The sequence below is a fragment of the Passer domesticus genome, chromosome 3, assembly GCF_036417665.1.
Source record: "Passer domesticus isolate bPasDom1 chromosome 3, bPasDom1.hap1, whole genome shotgun sequence".
NCBI lineage: Eukaryota > Metazoa > Chordata > Aves > Passeriformes > Passeridae > Passer > Passer domesticus.
The window spans coordinates 103,636,350-103,655,956 of record NC_087476.1 but is presented as its reverse complement, the minus strand read 5'-3'; the positions used below and the strand labels follow the sequence as shown (position 1 = coordinate 103,655,956).

The following is a 19,607-nucleotide window of genomic DNA, read 5'->3' as shown; positions in this document are numbered from 1 at the left end:
TGCGGAACCGAGCGGCCGCGGCCCGGCGGGGGGCGGGGGCGAGGGGCCGCTCCGCGAGGGGCGGGGCGGCGCTGCGCGCATGCGCACCGCCCACCCCGCGCTGGCTCCGCTCCCGCGGCGTTCCCGGCCCGCGGGGTGCGATCCCTGCCCGCGGGGTGTGATCCCGGCCCGCGGGGTGTGATCCCGGCCCGCGGTGTGTGATCCCGGCCCGCGGGGTGTGATCCCTGCCCGCGGTGTGTGATCCCGGCCCGCGGGGTGCGATCCCTGCCCGCGGTGTGCGATCCCTGCCCGCGGTGTGCGATCCCTGCCCGCGGTGTGTGATCCCGGCCCGCGGTGTGCGATCCCTGCCCGCGGTGTGTGATCCGCGCCCGCGGTGTGTGATCCGCGCCCGCGGTGTGCGATCCCGGCCCGCGGGGTGCGATCCCTGCCCGCGGTGTGCGATCCCGGCCCGCGGTGTGCGATCCCTGCCCGCGGTGTGTGATCCCTGCCCGCGGTGATCCCGGCCCGCGGTGTTTGATCCCGGCCTCGCCGCTGCCGTGTCGTTACTGCTTCGGACAAACCCTGGGTCGTAAGCGGGCGCGCTCGCTCGCCGCCGCCGCCCCGGGGAAGGCGGAGCGGGGATTTGTCTCCTAGCCCGGCTCCCACACCGGTTGTTTTTGACCCCGAGTGTGGCAGGGCCCCGGTGCAGTGGCCCCGGCGCGGGTGCGGAGTGACAAAGGCACAGCGCCTCTGCCCCCGCAGGGCCGCTGCCCTCGGGAAGGGTGTCCCTGGCCCCGGAGCCACTGCACCCACGGGCGCGTTCTGCTCTGAGGCAGTGCTTCAAAAACTACTGGAGTTTAATGAAACATTTTGTATTTTGTTGAGGTTTTCCCTTTTCATCCACTAAAGCACCAATTCGGTTTGTATAGCTCAGCCTACCTGTACAACGTTCCTTTATCTGCCATAGGTTTATTTGATCTAAGTGACATGTTACACAAAGCCTTAGGCTACTGATGCTCTTAAAGCTAATTTTCAAATACGTTTTCTACGGAATATCTTTATTAAAAGGACCCCAATTAGCACAGGCTTCTCTAGCAAGGAAATGTTTAAAGAAATACAGTGTGTGAAGAAAAAATAAGGAAACCAAACCCATATGGGTACGTGTGCCACTCAGGCTCATCAAAATTGTCCTGAGAGCAAAATGAGCAGCTTTTAAGCTTGCTGTAGTACTTCAAGCAAAACATTAAACACCAGTAAGGATAATGATAAAATTACAGCAGATCTCAAGCTGCATGTTGTCTCGACAATTGATTTCATCAGCTTTTCAAGTATAATTTTTCTGATAAACAGCAGAGTATGTGTGATGGGTAGGAAAGAAGATGTACATGTCTAGCTGCTCTCTAGAGATCATTCCAAATGCCTGCCTCACCAAGTTGTGATATCCATGTCACCACCCCAAAATGAGGTGTTGCATCTTAGAAAGGCTTTTTTTTTTTGCTAGATGGACACACTAAGTGTCCAGTTTTGACAGACTTGAAGTAGTATGTTGATTGTCACAAGAACTTTTTATAGCCTCAAAGCTATTGGTATATAGCATCAATATATAGGTGGCGTGCACAGGAACATGGATGTGTCTTAAATCATCAATATTAATTATTCAGTATTAAGTCAGTAAATATAAATGAGCTTCATAGATTCTGTAAACAAGTTTAATTCAAATTTTTTATAAAATACATCTTGTATTTACACACATACCTCATCTAAAAATATGAGTTTGTTGAATGCAAAGTTATTACAAATTATCAGAATAATTTGAGAGCTGTTTGTATGTTTCTTGCACAATATATGCAACAAGTGACCCTAAGATACTAAGATTAAAAGGTGCAAATCTGCATTTGGGTACAAAATATGTACTATATTAAGTGCATTATCTACATTGCATGTTACACTTGTGCCAAGTCTGTGGAAGGGAACAGTTAAAATTCCAACTATAAATTTCACAGAACATTACTGGAAAGGGAGGTATTTGGGGATTCAACAGAACATTCTTGCATCTTTTCAATATTCACAGTTCAGATGCACAGAACACCTCATGAACAACTATGCAAAGAGGAACTAAGCTTCAAGCTGTCTGACAGCCTAGTAACCTAAATGTGTTCTTGCCCTTCACCTTTGTGGGGACAGAAGTTAAATGCATTCACAGGGGCTGGGTGCACTCTTATAATAATACTTGGGTATTCCTGTTAAAAAAAGAAATATAAGTCATGAAAAAGGAGGTAAAACCAGATTATCATGCAAGATTCCAGAGCTAATATGCTATGCTTTTTTTTAAAATAGACTGTAACTTCCTTTTCTTTTTTTTAGAATGTGGTATGAATGCTCTCAAAAAACTTGTAGGTAAAAAATTAGCTACTGCTGGTATAAACTGATTTAGTACAAGTTTCCATTAATTCCACCACAACTTATTCAGAAATCAAAAATCAGGTGAAAAGTCAATCACTACCAACTTTTCTCTTTTTATATATTACAAACTCAAGTATTACAATACAATTTATGTCCAGCACTAACTTCAAGTGGTTCTGTTTAAAACCAACACAAGAATCAGCCAGAAAGCAGACTGAGTAAGCTAAAGGTTTTGGAAGAGCTGGAATTTAAATAGGTATTTTGTATCAGTAATGACTGGTAAAAATAAGTTATCAAGCTGGCTAGTTACACAGTCAAAAACTACATTTCTAATATGGAAATAGGTCCATCAGGGATCTAAGACAGCCCTTGCTATCACCTTGTCACAGCTGATTTTTATTTGCAGCATTACGAAAAAAGAATGGGGGAGGGGGCAGGAAGAATGGGAAATGCTTTTTCTCTGTTGCCAGAAAAAAACCCCAAACCTTCAGAGCTGTTTGTTGATACTAAATCCTGAAGATTGCAAATGCCTACGTTAGTACCATAGAAAGTGAACTTCAGTGGACTTCCCTTGTGAAGAAATATTACCATAAGGACCATTATATAAGCAATCAACACAGCACACAGGAAATATTTAACATGTCATCACATTATTATATAATCATTGGAGAGTCAAAATTAGCAAGACTCTAACTGTTACTAAGGCTGTAACTCTGCCTTGTTTAGTGGAGGGAGAATCTGGCCTTCCAAATCTTTATTTCTCTTTACAAGGGATTAATAGTATTGGCAAAAAAAAAAAAAAAAAAGGTATACATGTTAAATACCATGCTATTAAAAGCAAAACAGAGCAAGATGTTGTAAAACATAGTTAGGGAAGCAATATTTTTATTTTGTCATCATAAAATAACATTGTTTAAAGATCACACAAATTTGATAGATCATCTTTTTTTTTTTCTTCAACATTAGGCCAGAGTTGAGAAATGTTCACCCATTTCTCTGTAAATTTATACTTTTAAGTAAAATAATTTGATTCTCTAAATATGCACTTTAATTAATTATGTCACACAGTAAGTATCTTGCTCCTTTGGTCAGAGATAGTAAATGAAAACTTCAAATACTTGTATCTTCAATTTTTAAAAACCCAATATACATCCTTAACCAAGGAGTATTTACGGTACACACAAGCCATAGATACAAAATACACAGTATATACATGTTTTGAAACAAATTGGAATTTATAAAAACTCAACAGCCAAATCACAGTAATTGAGGCACTAAATTAAAAGTAGTATCTTTTTGTCTTGATTATACAGACTATTCTGTGAACAATCAGGACTGTTTCATAAATATATATTATCTACAGAATCTGCTGTGCCAAAAAAAGCCAGCTGTGTTTAAGCTTAAAGGAAAAATTGCACTTTGATATTGTTAACAGTTAACTTCTCACTTTTAATTCTTGAATATAGTAATCTGGTCCCAGTGCTTTTGGCACAGGTATTGAGTTGCAGTTTTGCTACGCTTTGTTATAAAACACAAGGATCTTTTATTTTGTTCCTTAAAATCTGAAGAGTCTTAAACAAACCTAGAACTTTGATACAAATCTATATAGCTACAATTGCTTCATTAAATAATATACACAAATATGTTCTTCCATCTTAAAACATCTCAACAACTGCATACAAAACAGTCACTTGTGTTACCTCCAGCCTTCTTAACCTTACACATTATCAGTCTGCAAGGGACTGAAATATGGTTTCTGGCCACATCTTACACTAGATCACACCCCAGTATACAAGGACAGAAAATAAATGTATAATAAAAAGATTGGATAAATTAGAAGGGGTTTCTTGGTCTTGAATTCTTCGCCAACTAGTAATGATGCAGCACTGTATGCAGCCCAGAAGACTCCAAACAGCTGAAAAAGAAGATGAACAGTCTTAGCTGACACAAGAAAGTCTCTCCAAATACCACAGTAAAAATCACTTCTCTCAGTACAACACAGAGCCAGCTATGGAAGTAGTGCTTGTCACAGCCCAAGAAATTTTGGCCATGTGGGGCTTGTAATGCATTTTCATACAATTGGTGCAAAGATAGCCTTGCAGAGATTCACCCTGAAGTGAACATAAGGCTGTTAGTAGTAATCAAGTAACAGAAGTTTCATGAACGTATATTTATTCTGAAGTTATTTATTAGTTAACTGACAAGTTAATGATTTATGATCTGACTATAATTTATCAGTAATCACAGATTATCAAATCTCAAACACAGCAATTTTGTTACTTATCATACACTCTAGTTGTACTTCAATTATACTGTCTGTCAGCAAGCTAAAGGGACAGAAATAATGAAATCAACAGAGCAAACCTCCAGAAAGTGTAGAGCTTAGCTCATAACAGAATTTATCAGTTAACCTTCCCAGGCTCAGCACTAACTTTACAGGCTACTTTAAAGGGTGTTAAGATGTACTGGAAATGTTCAAGAGAGTTATGTCGTTCTGGGATCTTTTAAAGAATGTTTCTGGTTCCATAAGAGGTGTCCAGCAGCAGGTGGTATAAGGCAGGTTATTCTTTGTGCCTCACACTCCCCATCTCTAAATCTGAACAATCCTTCTCTGCAAAGGCTACGGAGAGCTTTGTACCACTACCCCTATGGGGAGGTCTCAGAACAATGACTAACATCATATTCATGCTGCAGTGACTAAAAATAATCTGGATGATGGGGGAAGGGAGAGAACAGCTTATTTTCAGATTCTTCATTCTGAGGTTTAATTATGCATTCTCTTCTCAAAATGAGAATCCCTTCTTTTTTTGCAATGCAACTATTAGAGCACAGTAAAATACTTAAATACAAGCTACTCTAGTAACAACAGGTGTTGTTATAGCAACAGCACTGTATATTCCCAAGCACTCAAATGGAGCATTTAAAACCACATTCACTTTCCACCATGCTAACCAAAAGGATCACAGAGCTCACTTTGTAGTTCTGAAAATTTTGACACATCATTATGTTTTCCTGAGCAGATTACCTGAAGTGTTAAGAAAGTGACTTAAAAATAACTAAATTCTCAATAGATTATATGAACTTACTTTTATTAGCGTAGAAACAACTTCAAATGATCCAACCACCAAAAGTACAGGTGCTATGACAATGAGGGGAAGTAGGGAATATCCTATTACACCCAGCACTTGGCCATAAGCAACCTGAAATTTTCAAGCACATAAAAATAAGCTTTGCAGTACTCAATCTCTGTCACCAAATACAATTCACTCTTGTAACACTATGAATAATGATTATGTGTTATACCCATGAAATTTCAGCTAAAGGAGGATTGCTAGTAAAAAATTTGGTTTTGTATGCTAAACCCCAAAATTAGAAATACGTTAATTTTTTTTCCAAAATGCTATAAATTATCACTTTCAAAGGAAGCATTTACATATGATGCCCAGGAGCACAGAACTGCAACAGACCTTTCAAGCACCAGCTGTAGTCCTGTCAAAAGTAGCAAAGACATAATTTTCTGCATTAACATACTCATATCCATTATACATAAATAAATAAATACATAAAGCACATCAATGTTTTTGGTGTCCACAGAAGAGTTAAAACTTAATCCCTGTAGGCACAGAATTCTGATTTCCAGTTTCAATTTATTGAGACTATCTAGAACAGAGTTGTTCCAAGCACTTCCATAACTACTTTTAGCTTGAGAAGGAAATATCTCATTTTCCCCTACTATGGTCTGAAATGTTCCTGTTCACAGCTAGGCTTCTTGGCTTTAACAGCAAAAGTAGTGCCATCTTGTAAGTATTTTCTTGTGGATGATGATCCTTCATGACAAGATTTGCAAACTTTTTCTCCAGTTTATACATCTGATAATTTCCCATGTTGAGCCACAAACCAGATTGATTTAAGGGCCTCTGGATTGTGTTGAAATGCAGAAATACCATGCAACCACATTTGTAAAAAACTTTTTTTTTCAAAACAGCATTCATACAAGAAGACTCTAGCAATTATGATTAAAAGGAAAATTTTTAAAAATTAACTAAATAACATAGGACCTCTGCAACACTGGTGCATCATTAATGCAATATCCATAGTAAAAGTAGAAAAGTAAAGCATCAGTGAGTATTTAGCTCTTCACAACACAGTCAATGCATTTTATGCTGCAGATCCATTTTAAGAAGTTTTATCCTCCTGACTGTTCCACTGCAGCTGTCTGTGGGCTTTGCTCTAAGACATTTTTTGTTGTTTATACCTGAATTGCTTAGTAAGTCAATTTGTAAACAGCTCAAGCAGCTATTCCAACCCTGCTGGTGCAAGCAGCTGGAGGAAGGGATGCAGGCCACAACTCCAGCTGGCTTTGCAGTTGAGAAACACGCCCTGGCTTTCATACTTTGGTGGGTTTGAACTGCATCAGGCCAGGGATGAAAACAAACACTGGCAGGTGCTTTACACACAAGGACATCTAACTGCTGTTAGTCCCCATTAAAAAAAAAAAAAGTTTCTATTTAGTCCAGTGACCAAAAACTTGAAAGCATTTCTCCCCCAAGAACAGACTTCAGCTCTGGATCACAGGAAGCTGCTAGAATTCCTGGGATTCACAGCACTAATTTCCAGACTGTTAATCTGGAAGCAAGCACACCATCCATTGCACCAAGAGATTAATTAATGATCTCTGCATTTTAGACTTCATTTTGGAGACTGAAAACTGAAATGTTGACTTCACACTTAGCAATTGGATCCATTGTTATCTGGCTACAAGATCCAAACCCAAGCACTATGAAAAAGCACTATGAACTACTGCTGAAAAACATTGTCAAGAGACTTTACCTCCCTCTACATCCTTTGCACATACAGGTATACTTACTTCTCCTCCAAGAACTCTGGCCAGTAAAAAAATTGTCAAGGATCCAAATATCCAAATAGTTATGATCCAAGAAACAACCTTGAGAGATAAAGAACAATTAATTTATATGAGTAATTGTCATTGTGAAAAAGGAAAATGCATTTCCATAATTTCTTTCACTGGAGTCAAGGATTTTATTATGCAAAACTAAATTGTGAATTGTGGCAAGAATAGTGTTTAATATCACAGTGTGTAATGAGCAAATCAAGTTCAGAAGTTACATTTACAGAATCACATTAATGGTAAATTTCGTGTACACGGAATGCATGTGCAATTCTGTAAGTACTGTAACAGGAATAGGAAGTTGAGTTAAAACTACCCTAAATGTCTTCATATCCCACCTATTACAAAATATGGACTCAGACAGTTTTATAAGTCAGCCCAACCAATACAAAGACTTGGAATTCTCCTTTCACTTATAAAGATGCCATTTCATCCTTTATTCAGACTGAGAACGCTCAGAAGACATAGGACTTTAATTCTCAGTGGAACTTGATGATGATGATGATAACTTAATAAAGAGCCTCAGATTCCTGGGACCAAGTCTGTCATTATTTTTTCTTGCTTCTTTCATAGTTTTGCTCTTAAACTACATAAGGAATCCTAAAATCATTCTCTGGCTTAAAAAAATCCTTCAAATTAAGTTAGCTGGTTTTGGTGTTGAGCTACTGGGAGGACCAGAAGTAAAGCTCTCCTTTCTGAAATGCCTTTTTAGAAGGAAACAACAGTCTTAAGTCCAGACTTTGTATTTCCAAACATACAATGACTGAACTTAAAAAATTAAGTCAGTATTCAGTTCTATACTTTACTTTTAGAAGTTCCATTTCAGGCCTTTCATTTCCAGAAGAATGAAATAGGAAAACCAGATAAAAATCACAGCAGCACTAAAAACAATATAAGTGGCTTCATTCTATTTATGAAAATAGCACATAACCTCTTTTTACCTCCTGTTTTCCTCCACTGACTAAAAGAAGAGGACCAGATTAAAGGATTAGAGCAGAAGTGCTCATCCCTCTCCAGTTCAGAGCCCACCTTTGGGTTTGTCTAGTCCAGCATCTAATGTCAGTCATCCTGTTGCTGACTGCTAGCTTTCCCTCCTCATACATATACAGCACTCCTACATCCATATGGTAAACCCACTGCTCCCAAGAAACATTAGAGCCAGCACTCTTGCACAGGAGGTACACAAACTGCAGGAGCTGGTTCCTCTGTCACAGGGTCAAGGAATGGTCCTTGCTTTGCCAAGGAGACAGGTGAGTGGTCTACCCAGAAGACTTGAACAATAAAGTGGTTTAGTCTACTCACTTCAAGCCTCACAGAGACAAGATACTGAGAGTGAATTCTTAGTCAGCATTTGGAATGCCATATGGAAGCCAGAGGTCCCAAAGGGAATGATTTTATCCCACCATTCACAAGAATCCTTGCATAAGCACATTCTGCTGGTTGACATACGGCTTATTGCCACACTTGGTCACATTTAAAACAACTGTAACCACACATTTAGTCAAAGATTTCCAATGCAGGAGCACCTAGGCTAACATACAAATTGTTACATAAATGATAACACTTCCTTATTTTAATTAGAACATAAAGAAAAAAGCTAACATTGTTTATGGAAGTCAATTACATATGCACAATGCCTCTGAGTAGCTATTCACCCTGGAGTTCAAAAGGAATTATGGAAAAAGTCTATTGACCAGAGGAAAGTTATTTGATTGTAACTGAGCAGGGAGGACAAAATAGCAAACATCACTAATGAAGATTAAATACACCAGATAACAGCAGCCATACAGTATGAATTAAATAAGCAGCTTTATTTGTCAGGAAATTAGAATTCATGCCATCCAAAGAAATGCTTTTCACTTACATTTTTTAGTAATAAAAAGCAAGTTAACAAAAGGTCATGATTAAAATGGAAAGATTCACCAATATGACTATAAACCCATTAGTATCAATCTGGTTCCTCTAGAAACCACATTGTTCCTTTGTTTTACTGTATAAAAACAAACCTGACATTTCATCATGATTAACTTACCCGTGGGCTATTTAATACATTCCTAACTGCTGTTTTTCTACATATTAACTTGAGAAACAGCACTTGAAATGCCCCACATTAGTATGTGAAAAAAAGACTTTCTACCTACGTAAGAATGCAAATTGCTTAGCAATCACATTCCCAAATTTAGTTCAGATTTCTTTTTAGGCAGAGGATTTATACCTACCTTAAATTGTCCATATAATGAAATCATTGAGAAGAAGAGGACAACTGCCAGAGGACCCCAAAAGTCTGGATTGTCTCTCACTACCTGCCTATTGAACCCAAGAGATGGCATAGGCATCAACACACATCGAATTTTGTAGTAAATATCCTTCAGATCAATGTCGAGTTCTTCCCTGAAATTGTAAAGCAAGTAAGCATTACTATACACAACAGTAATAAAATAAAACTAAAAAAATAAGTACAGAGGCAAACAGTAGATTTATAGAGCAAGTCTCCTGTCAGGCACAAGGCTTTCTGAAGCCATGACTAGCAAAGGAACAGTTTATCCACAGTAAAGCACCACCATAACTTCATGCTGCATTCAGTAACTGGTGGGACACAGTTAGATTTATTTAAATACTCAAAAACAAATTACATGACTGACACCAGAAAACATACACAGCATACCCAGACCAGGCTGGATGTGGCTCTGAGTAACTTGGACTGCTGAAAGGTGCCCCTGCCCAAAACAGGGGGGGTGGAACTGGATGATCTTTAAGGTCACTTCCAAACCCAAACCTTTCTACGATTCTGTGATACCCTGAGAGTCTGCATTAAGATAGGAGGGGTTTTTTTTGGACACATGTGACATATTTGTGCCATTGTAACTACAAGTCAAAGACATGCACACATAAAGAATGTCTGTGTATTCCTATGCCAAGCATTTTGCCACGAGCACACTTACTATAAAAATATTTATTTCAAATTCTGCAAGAAAGAATACCATTACATTCACTAATCTTAAACCAGTCCAAATAAGTTATATAAAACTATTTTTTTTAAGAAAATGGAATTTAGCTTCCTTCAAGAACAGTAGTTGTCAACAAACAAGTTTATGCCTACTGTTTAATTTCTGGCTTGTGTCCACTATGGGTAAAATAAGTAGAAGTCACTTGCACTAGCAGCAACATGTATCAACACATCTTGCCCATGTCTCATTGCCTTCTCTGCTTCCTGTTACAAACTCTCTGCAAGCAGATACAAATTCTGTAGAAGACTCTTCTGCCCAGGACTCTCAGTTGGTACAGGCTGCCCTGACTGTACTAGCCTAACAGGGCAGGAATCACTCTTCCCAGGTAATGGGCAATTCCATTCTTTATGTGCAGAACCTCAGCCATGACTGAGGAACTCTGAAGAGCTGCAAGAGACTTCCAGCAGATGTACTGCTCTACATTTAAGAACTCAGTGAAGAAAAATATAGAATTATATCCTAAGTCCATTTACGAAAGTTTTGTTCAAGGCTTTATTTTTTTTTTTGGCTTTTTCTTCAGAAAAGGTAATGTGAGAAAAAAAATGTAAAGATGTGATTCACCACAAATTCTGTTTAAAAAAAAATTGAAATACTGTAAATTCAGTCCCTCAAGGCAATTTTTGGATTACTATTACTAAAGCTACTTTATAAGTGGTATTACTAACTGGTGACTAAGTAACAAAAATTGTTCTTTAACCATCCCTGAATCTAAGGAACAGACTAGAAGCATCTATTTGCCACCATTTATCTAAAAAGGATGTTGCAGACCTATACTTTACTCTGTAGACTGTGTAATACAAATATTTGCTACATGGAAATAATAATTTCTCATTGTCTGGGTCTTCTGACAGCTTCTCATGTGAATAAATTGTCTTTTGCATGAAGCTGACAAATACATCACCTGAAAGTGATGGTAGTTGTATCAGGAAACAAGGGTCTGGAGTAAGGCTGCCCCATGAGAAAGTAAAAAAAATAGTCTCACTTGATTGAACAAAACATTTGCACTGTAGCACTGCACTGGTGAACTTCCCTTAGCAGCCTGTTGCTCTTTCAATCCTTAATAGGATTCAGATTGTAAGAATTCATTATGACACGTTGGGAATATTCAAAACAACAAAATTACACTAAAGTCAGAATTCCTATGTTGCAATCTCACTACACAAGTTTGTTTCTTAATTAAAAGTTAGAGGTTCACAAAACAGACATTCAGACAAGAACCTACTTCTGCACAGTTTAATTTAAACCAGTTGTCCAGTAGGACTGTCATTATTAAGCTCTCCACACACCTGTTGTCTCCCAACACTCTCATGTGAGTTCCACAAAGTACTCTCTGTCTCACTCCAATTTTTTAAAGCATCATTATGTTTAATTCACAGGAAAACACTCAGATCGTGAGAATGAAGTTGCTTAGGTGCAGAACAAGGACCAGGCTGCCTGACTCACAATGTAATAACCTTAAGATACAAACTTTCTTCAGCCAGCCAGGTTTCTATGAACAGAACAATGGATGCCAGACTTCCAGTTTTAAGGACATTATTGTCCTTCAGCACTAGCACCCTTTTAATCTAGCTTTATAGTAAAAGGCAGCATCAAAGAGTATAAAGTTTGTGCTACCTTGGCTCTAACATCCCTACTGTAACAACCATGATTCACAATGCTTTTGCTTCAGAATAACTGACAGAACTGACTGAGATTTACTTAACAGGAGTCTTCCCACGGGGTTGTCTCACTCTTTGATTCTTTCACAATATCCAGAAACATGAATGCAAAAGATACAAAGAACACAGCCTCTTTTTTTGAAATCATTACAAGATCAACAGTTAGAAGCAGAGAAGCCATATAGGCTTTATACTTACAGAGACTGAAATCCATAATGAGAAACAATGCTTCCATTCTTGCACCAGAAAACACTCATTGGTCAAGTAATTTGTCAAACAGAATTCTAGTCACAGCACAAGGCTGTGGGACAATCAGAGACTACAAGTTGTTTCTTTTCCCTACAGAGCTAATAAAGATAGATAACCAAAAATAATTACAACATACAAGAGTGGCTTGTTATCTTCTAGGTCATCATCTTCCACTTCCAGAAGCCAGCCATATCCTCTCTGTCTTAGGAATGTAGTTGCAGTAGATTCTTTGATGAATTCTCCTCCAAGATTCAGCTTAACATCTGGAGTTGTTATGGAACCACTAAGATCTAAAGGAAAAGGGAGAGAAATATAGACCTTTTTATGTCTTGCCAAAAACCATTTGATTTTAAAAGTACTGGAAGATAAACAACAAACATATGAAGCTACATGTGCTGGTCATGACCATAAAACAGCCAAAACTACAAAATAAAATTACACTTTCAGAGATACATAATTTGAAAGTGTACTGGTGGTTTTATTGCAATAGTAACAATGTTGGGTTAGGTCTCAAATACCAGTTTTAGCTTTTAGATGGGACTCTTGTTTTATGACACAGTGTTGTGGGACAACAGAACGGCTTCCATTTATGCTTTAACATTAAGTGTTTAAAGGCACAAAAGGAGGACACTACTAAGAATCTCACCATTCTATAAATTGTGGATTATTTAAAACTTTTTTCTGATCATACTCTACCTCTTTTGGCACCCATATTTAATAGCAGCCTTGTTTCAGCTAAAACCACTCTCTGCTTTTATGTCAAAATTTTCATAAAAGGAAACCATTTGAAGATGTTTTAATTTGTAGCCTGCCTTCAATGCAGCTGAAATGTTAGAGAAAGAATGCTATCGAGATCCTTACGCTCTAGACAATAAGAAGTTATGCAGTTATACAACTTCTTTGATATACTATGATCTTTTTCCACCTCAGTACTAAGCAAAACAAAGAGTAATTTAGCTATGTTCTGGTTGGTTTTTGCAAAATTGCCAATACATTTTTTTTCTCATTTTATTCAGTTATATATAGACGGAAAATAAAAAATAGTATAGGAAAATAAATTAAGCAACTGATGAAAGAAAAATATATATAAGAAGGGAGTAATTATTCCTTCAGGAAATAGTGGATTTCCATTATCTGCTAAGAAGGAAAAATCCAAACAGAAACATGTAAATATTTTGTACAAGCTTACTATAAATATATTGAGAGCTAAATAAAATATCTTTTGCCTTATCATCGTGTGTTTTTCACACATAAAGGCTCCTCAGCACAAATTTCCCAAAACACCTAACTATAGCAAGTACTTCTGAAACACTCACAGAGGCACATCAGGTCATATTTGTAGATTACATTTGCAACATCCTCTTTGGAAATATTACAGCGTTATGGAAACAAAATTGGTACAGTAACAGAATCTTAATCTCTTCAGCCAACATGTCTTAGGTGTTCATCAATCATTCAGTATCACAATTAATTCAACAGAATTCTCCTTCCCAGGCCAGCTTGCTAGGCCACTCAGATTCAAGTTTCTCCACAAATGCTTTCCAGCTATTTCATAATCATGAGAGTTACAGCTCCATTCCTTTGGTTCTTGGAACACCATCTGCACCGGGCCCTGGTAAAGATCACTGTGACTTAAAGCAGGAATTTCTCTTTGCTCTTCCCAGTCCCCATATGCATACACCATTCTCACCAGACTCAAACAAAGCCTTCCTCTGCTGTTTACAGAGGGAGGAAAAAAGAAAAATCTTAATGCCTGGGCATCAACCTGAAGGCCCAGAAGCTTTCTCTTGATTGGGGAACCCTAATGGCATTAAGAAATACTTGTTTCTGCTACAAGATAACACTTTTTTTGCAAGGAGTGCTACTATGTGCATAAATACAGCTGCCAAAAGAAGCCAACACAGCAGTCCAACCAGCCATGTATTTCTCCTTTCTCAGGGTCCACTAGCAATCCATCCTGAGGCACAGAAATTCCTACACAAGTTCTATTTACCAAGACTCCTTTTAGCAGTCGATGAATACCTGCAACCACACTTCTGAATTATAAAATCTATTAACATGATCTGAAGTCTGCCTTGCAAGACAAAAGCTCCAGAAACCTGGGGGAAAGGGACTGGTCACCTCCTTCTCTGCAGGCTGTTTTGAATGAGATTTTTAACTGCAGGGCAACTGGAAAATCCACCAAGAGCTGATGACATTGATCTCTCCTAGTGAGAGTCTGGGTGCCTTCACTGCTACTGTCTCAGGCTGAACACCACAAAAGCAAAACCAAAGTCTCTCAGATGCCTCATTTCAACAAAGCAGTGTAGAAAATCAGCTTTCAAAACAGTCTTGCCTCTTAATTTTGAAAAAGCAGTACAAGAGGTAAAACCCCAAATAGAGGGCTCTTTCTGCTGTGTCTGGTGACCTAATTGTGAACATCTCTCCAGCTTTCTTCCAAACAGCTCCCACAGAAATAAGATGGGGAAACAGTACAGCTAATTTTCATTTTTTCACATGGACTGAGATTTGGGAAACATGCAAAAATGTGTAGTATTTTAATTTTAAAATATCAAGATGTTTAATTTTGCTTATGTTTTTCTTTGCTAGGGTAGGTCTATCCAGCACTTTGAGGACAGGACTACACTTGAACACACAGGAGATCACACCTTGTTTGTGTTCATAAAAACCACAGAGCCAAGTGTGACCAGGCTACACTGGTCACACAACACAACCTACCAGAAAGGTGGCTTTACTAGGTCGGGTTCAGCATTGCCCAACAAATACTCCCAGAGAAGAAGCAGAGAGCTCAGAGGTACATGGATTCTTTTTCAGGCCAAGGTGAAGAAAAAAAAAAAAAACAAAACAAAGGAAAAGGAACGACCAAAAAAAAACCCCAGTAACAAAAAACCCCACAGCTACAACAGTACTGTTGGCTTGTATTTCTTTTCAGAAGGACTGTGAAGTTCACTAAAGAACAGGTATTCTACAGTAATTTCTCCACTTCAGCAATTCCTTTCCAGGGCGGGACACATGAGTAAGGATTTATACGATTCCCTAGTCACAATTTTAAGAGTAACTACATACATGAAAGTAGAATTCTTGTTATTTAAATGGGGAGAGACCAAAAACTCATTCTCCAACAAAGTAAGTTTGCACGATGTGACTCCTGTATGCTCATTTTTGCAGTTTGAAGGCGTGCTGGTACACCACTGCTGTTTGTGCAGCAGTTTGGCAGCAGGCCACACTTCACCCCCTAAATTACGTACACAGCCTCCTTTTCTCCTTCTTGACTGTGCCGCAATGAGACACGGCGCAGACATTTAGCACATTACAGCAAACGTGAGCATACGACGCAGTCTTCGGTAAGACAACACGGTGGAATTCCAGCAACAGGGCTGAGGAGCGGGCAGTGACAGCGGTCGCGGTTATGTCACGCAGCCGGGACAAGCTCGGCTCCGTGCTGGAGCAGCCGGGAAGCGGCGCGGCCGGGCCGCCTTTGCCACGCTGGTGCCGCCGCCGTGACGCGGCCGCGGCGCTCCGCGGCAGCGGCCCCGGGGCAGCGGCCAGCTCGGCCACCCCGCTCCGCCCCCAGCCACGACACCAACCGCGGGGCCGGCGGGACGGAGCCCGGGGAAGGCCCCTCCTGTCTCTGCGTTCCCCGGGGCCCGGCCGAGCCCCTGCCTCGGGACAGCGAGCGCGGCCCTGCCCGCGGCCCCGCGCTCACCTTCGGCGTCCGCCGAGGAGACGAAGGTGAAGTCCCCGCTGCTGGGCGCGTAGAGCGGCGGCTGCTGAGCGCCCGGGGGCTGCATCTCCCCGCCCTCCGCGGGGGCTGCGGGGCCGGCGAGAGGCGAGCGGCTGCCGGGGCCTGGGGCCTCCCGGGTCCCTCCTGCGGCGGCGGCGGCGGCACCGAGCCCAGGGCGCAGCCGCCTCACGGGGCGACAACAAGCGGCGCCGCCGCTGCCATTGGCTGCTCGCAAGGCGCGCCCGGACTGGCCGCCGGGGCTGCAGCGCTGACTGGATCGCGGCGCTGTCCCGGGAGTGAGGTCACTTCCACTCCGCCGCCAAGCTCCGCCTGCTGGGCCGAGCCAACCTCCCTACCTCCCTCCTTCCTTTCCTTCCTTCCTTTCCTTTCTTCCTTCTTTCCTTCCTTCCTTTCCTTCCTTCCCCTGCCTGTGAGGGATGTTTGTGACCGACCTGCAGAGACACCTGTGTAGCACTAAAGAAGTTGTAAAATAATACAGTTGAGATGTCGCCAATCCCTGTTATAATAAGAAGACAGACAATGGATCTGGTTGTGATCTGTGCATTGAAGAGTCAGAAAGTGGGATCTCACTTTTCCTGTGTTCAATGACTTAACAGAAAAGCTCCCAGATAACTCCGCCTAGGGTAAATCCATCCCTTTGCTCCCTACTGAATACCAGCATTTACTCTGAGGACACTTTCTTCCCCTGACATCTTAATGAAACAGGATTAAATGTGGCATTCGTGCTACATATATTTGATTCTATTTCATACATAGATCTCATTAAGTGCCATGGGATATAAATATAAAGGTATTATACATCAGAAAAGTTGCAGGTCCAGAAATAGCATTAGAACAGTGGTATGATTTGTAGAAGGAACCTTCTTTTTCATATATATCCCATTAAAGGAAATCACTGACAGGCCCATCTCAGAAAAAATTGAAAACAAGTAAGATTCAATCTGCTTTTTAAGGAAAGAACATGACTGGAAATTCCTACTTTGCCATATCCAAGGATCACTCAAATTTGCATGTATATCAAATATGATTTGGGTTCAGGTTCTCTGTGGACATTTTACAATTATCAGTTTCCTTGCAGCAGCAGGAAAAATCACCTATAATTGCACATAACCTATTTTTAAATCAAAAATTGTCTTGAGAGTAAAAAATGTCCCTACAGGTACTTGTATATTCAGATTTTCCCTTTTAAAAGGTGAGCAGTCAAGACATCTGTTAAGAGCACCTCATTTTCTTAGCTCTTATGTGAAACTTCTTTGTTACAAGACCTTTGCAATAGGCTTCTTTCAGTTTCTGAAAAGAAACTTTACTCTTTACTCAGTTATAGCCAGCCTTTCAGAGTTCAAGGAGGTTTTGGATGATACTTTTAGTCATATGGTTTACTGCAAGGAGGTGGGAATTGGACCTGTTCATTGTTATGGATTCCTTCCAATTTGAGACATACCATTATTCTATTATTATATTTAACTACAGTACTATGATTGTGATGTTCCCTGTTGTTGTTGGGATGTCTTGGATGCTTCTGGAAACTGCCCTCCAGAGGATGCCAGACAGGTTTATTATTGGACAAATTTCAAAAAATGAAATCATAGAATTATGGAACCATTTAAGCTGGAAAAGACACTTCAGATCAAGTCTAACCATTACTTTAACACCACTAAGTCCACCACTCAACCATGTCCCCACATGTCACAACTACACTTTTTTGAATGCTTCCAAGAATGGTGAATCCACCACTTCCTTGGACAACCTGTTTCAGTGCCTGACCACTCTTTCAGTGAGGAAATTCTTCCTTTAGCCAATCTAAAGCTCCTCAGGTGCTTGAGGCCATTTGCTCCCATCCTGTCCCTGGTTGCCTGGTAGAAGAGGCAGACCCCCACCTGGCTACACCCTCCTTTCAGGCAGCTGTGGGGAGCAACAAGGTCCCCCCTGAGCCTCCTCTTATCCAGGCTAAACACCCCCAGCCCCCTCAGCCCCTCCTCACAGGACTTGTGCCCCACACCCTTCCCCTGCTCTGTTGCCCTTCTCTGGACACGCTCCAGCACCTCGATGTCCTTCTTGTAGTGAGGGCCCAGAGCTGGACACAGCATCCAAGGTGTGGCCTCACCAGAGCCCAGTACAGGGGGACAACCCCCATCCCCCTCCTGCTGGCCACACTGTTGCTGATACAGGCCAGGATGCCATTGGCCTTCTTGCCTCTCTGGGGACATCACTGTCAACCAGCACACCCAGGTCCTTTCCCCCAGGTGTCTTTCCAACCATTCTTCCCCAAGCATACAATACTGCAAGGAGTTGTTGGGACCCGAGTGCAGAGCCTGGCACTTGGCCTTGCTGAACTACATACCATTGGTCTTGGCCCACTGATCCAGCCTGTCCAGATCCCTCCCTGGATCCTAGACTCCTTTCTTAGTTTGTGGGGGTTTTTTTGTTTGTTTGTTTGTTTGTTTGGGTTTTTTGTTTTTGTTTTTGTTTTTTTTTCTTGGTTTTATTTTTTCTTTTCATTTAACTACGTATAGGGATGGCAACAAAGAGTGCCATGTCAAGGAATCGCTTGCACTTAAGGCAAACCTTTCACTTGTCTCATTGCAATTCTTATTTTTTGAGATAGGATTTTAATCTGTTTAGTACTTGCCTCCTAACAAGAGCAACACATACAAAACTAGAACAAAACTTGGTGATTAGGGGCACAAAAGTAGTGTACCTCTTGATAAACACAAGTAGTAGTCCTCAGGGCACTGTAAAAGGATGGGAGGAGGCAAAAGTGAAAGAGATGAAATATCACACTGAATCAGCTTTGAGGAGGAAACTTGGACAATGGTAGTTAATGACAGAATATTATGCAATAAGATGAAATAAATGCATATTTTATTAGTGTGCTGAAAAGGAGCAGTGACAAATGAGGCTGCATGACAGGCAGGGTGACTAGTTCTGTCTCTCCTTGTTTCATGGTTTCATGCACTGGACCCTGTGCTATGCATGTGCTGTATCATTTTCTAAGTATAAGTGAAATGCATATAGGTTGATGTGGAGTAGGAGACAATTTTGTGACACTGCTGGTACCTAGAAAAGACGAGATTTTGTTCACTATCTGGAAATATTTTCTGTGTTTTCGCATTGTCCGATTCTGACTGTGATCTCTGTATGAACACAAGCACTTAAGTAATTTGATTTCTCTGATTTCAATAGACTATTATAAAGACATTAATTATCCTTCATTATCTACTTTTAAATACAATTCTGATAAGATTAAGATTAAAACTTGCTTTAATTATTTCCTTTTCTAGGGATTTTCTGACCAGCTGAGATCCAGATGGAATTTTGCATCAAAGAGACACTGAAGGAGACAAAGGATAGATGTTCTGCCCATATCTATGTAAAATAACAGTGAGTGGGTTTTTAAGAGTTGCTCTTCCGGATGCTCTGTCATACGTGAGTAGTGAAGGATCAAGAAATCCACCTGATTCAAACACTCTGGATTTTTCTCAGAATTTGAGATATTCAAATATTCAGATTTTGGTCTCCTCCTTTCAGCCTCCTTCCCTTCCGACTGTAGAGGAGCAACTCTCTAGCCCCTGCCTGAGCTGTGCCAGCGGAGGGCACTCTAGCACTGCTTTTTCCAGGTCAGCCCTTGTCCGGAGTTCCAGTTCAGGTTTTTTTCC

The 19,607-nt window shown here is 40.6% G+C and overlaps 1 protein-coding gene across 1 annotated transcript; it reads right to left on the bottom strand.

The window, feature by feature from the left end:
* Positions 1–3,250: 3,250 nt before the first annotated feature.
* Positions 3,251–16,229, bottom strand: YIPF4 (Yip1 domain family member 4). Its single transcript, XM_064414804.1, has 6 exons — positions 15,913–16,229; positions 12,343–12,496; positions 9,511–9,682; positions 7,250–7,327; positions 5,469–5,582; positions 3,251–4,297 (listed from the first exon to the last, which is right to left on the bottom strand). The coding sequence occupies exons 1-6, from the start codon at positions 15,995–15,997 to the stop codon at positions 4,160–4,162; spliced, it is 741 nt and encodes a 246-aa protein (XP_064270874.1). The 5' UTR covers positions 15,998–16,229; the 3' UTR covers positions 3,251–4,159.
* Between the last annotated feature and the right edge of the window lie 3,378 nt (positions 16,230–19,607).

Excerpts from the sequence above, each read along its gene's own strand:
- YIPF4 (XM_064414804.1), bottom strand. The coding sequence starts at position 15,997 with ATGCAGCCCCCGGGCGCTCAGCAGCCGCCGCTCTACGCGCCCAGCAGC. Across the intron at positions 9,683-12,342 it reads GAAGATAACAAGCCACTCTT|GGAAGAACTCGACATTGATC; the intron begins GTATGTTGTAAT and ends TTACAATTTCAG. Across the intron at positions 7,328-9,510 it reads CATTATATGGACAATTTAAG|GTTGTTTCTTGGATCATAAC; the intron begins GTAGGTATAAAT and ends TTATCTCTCAAG.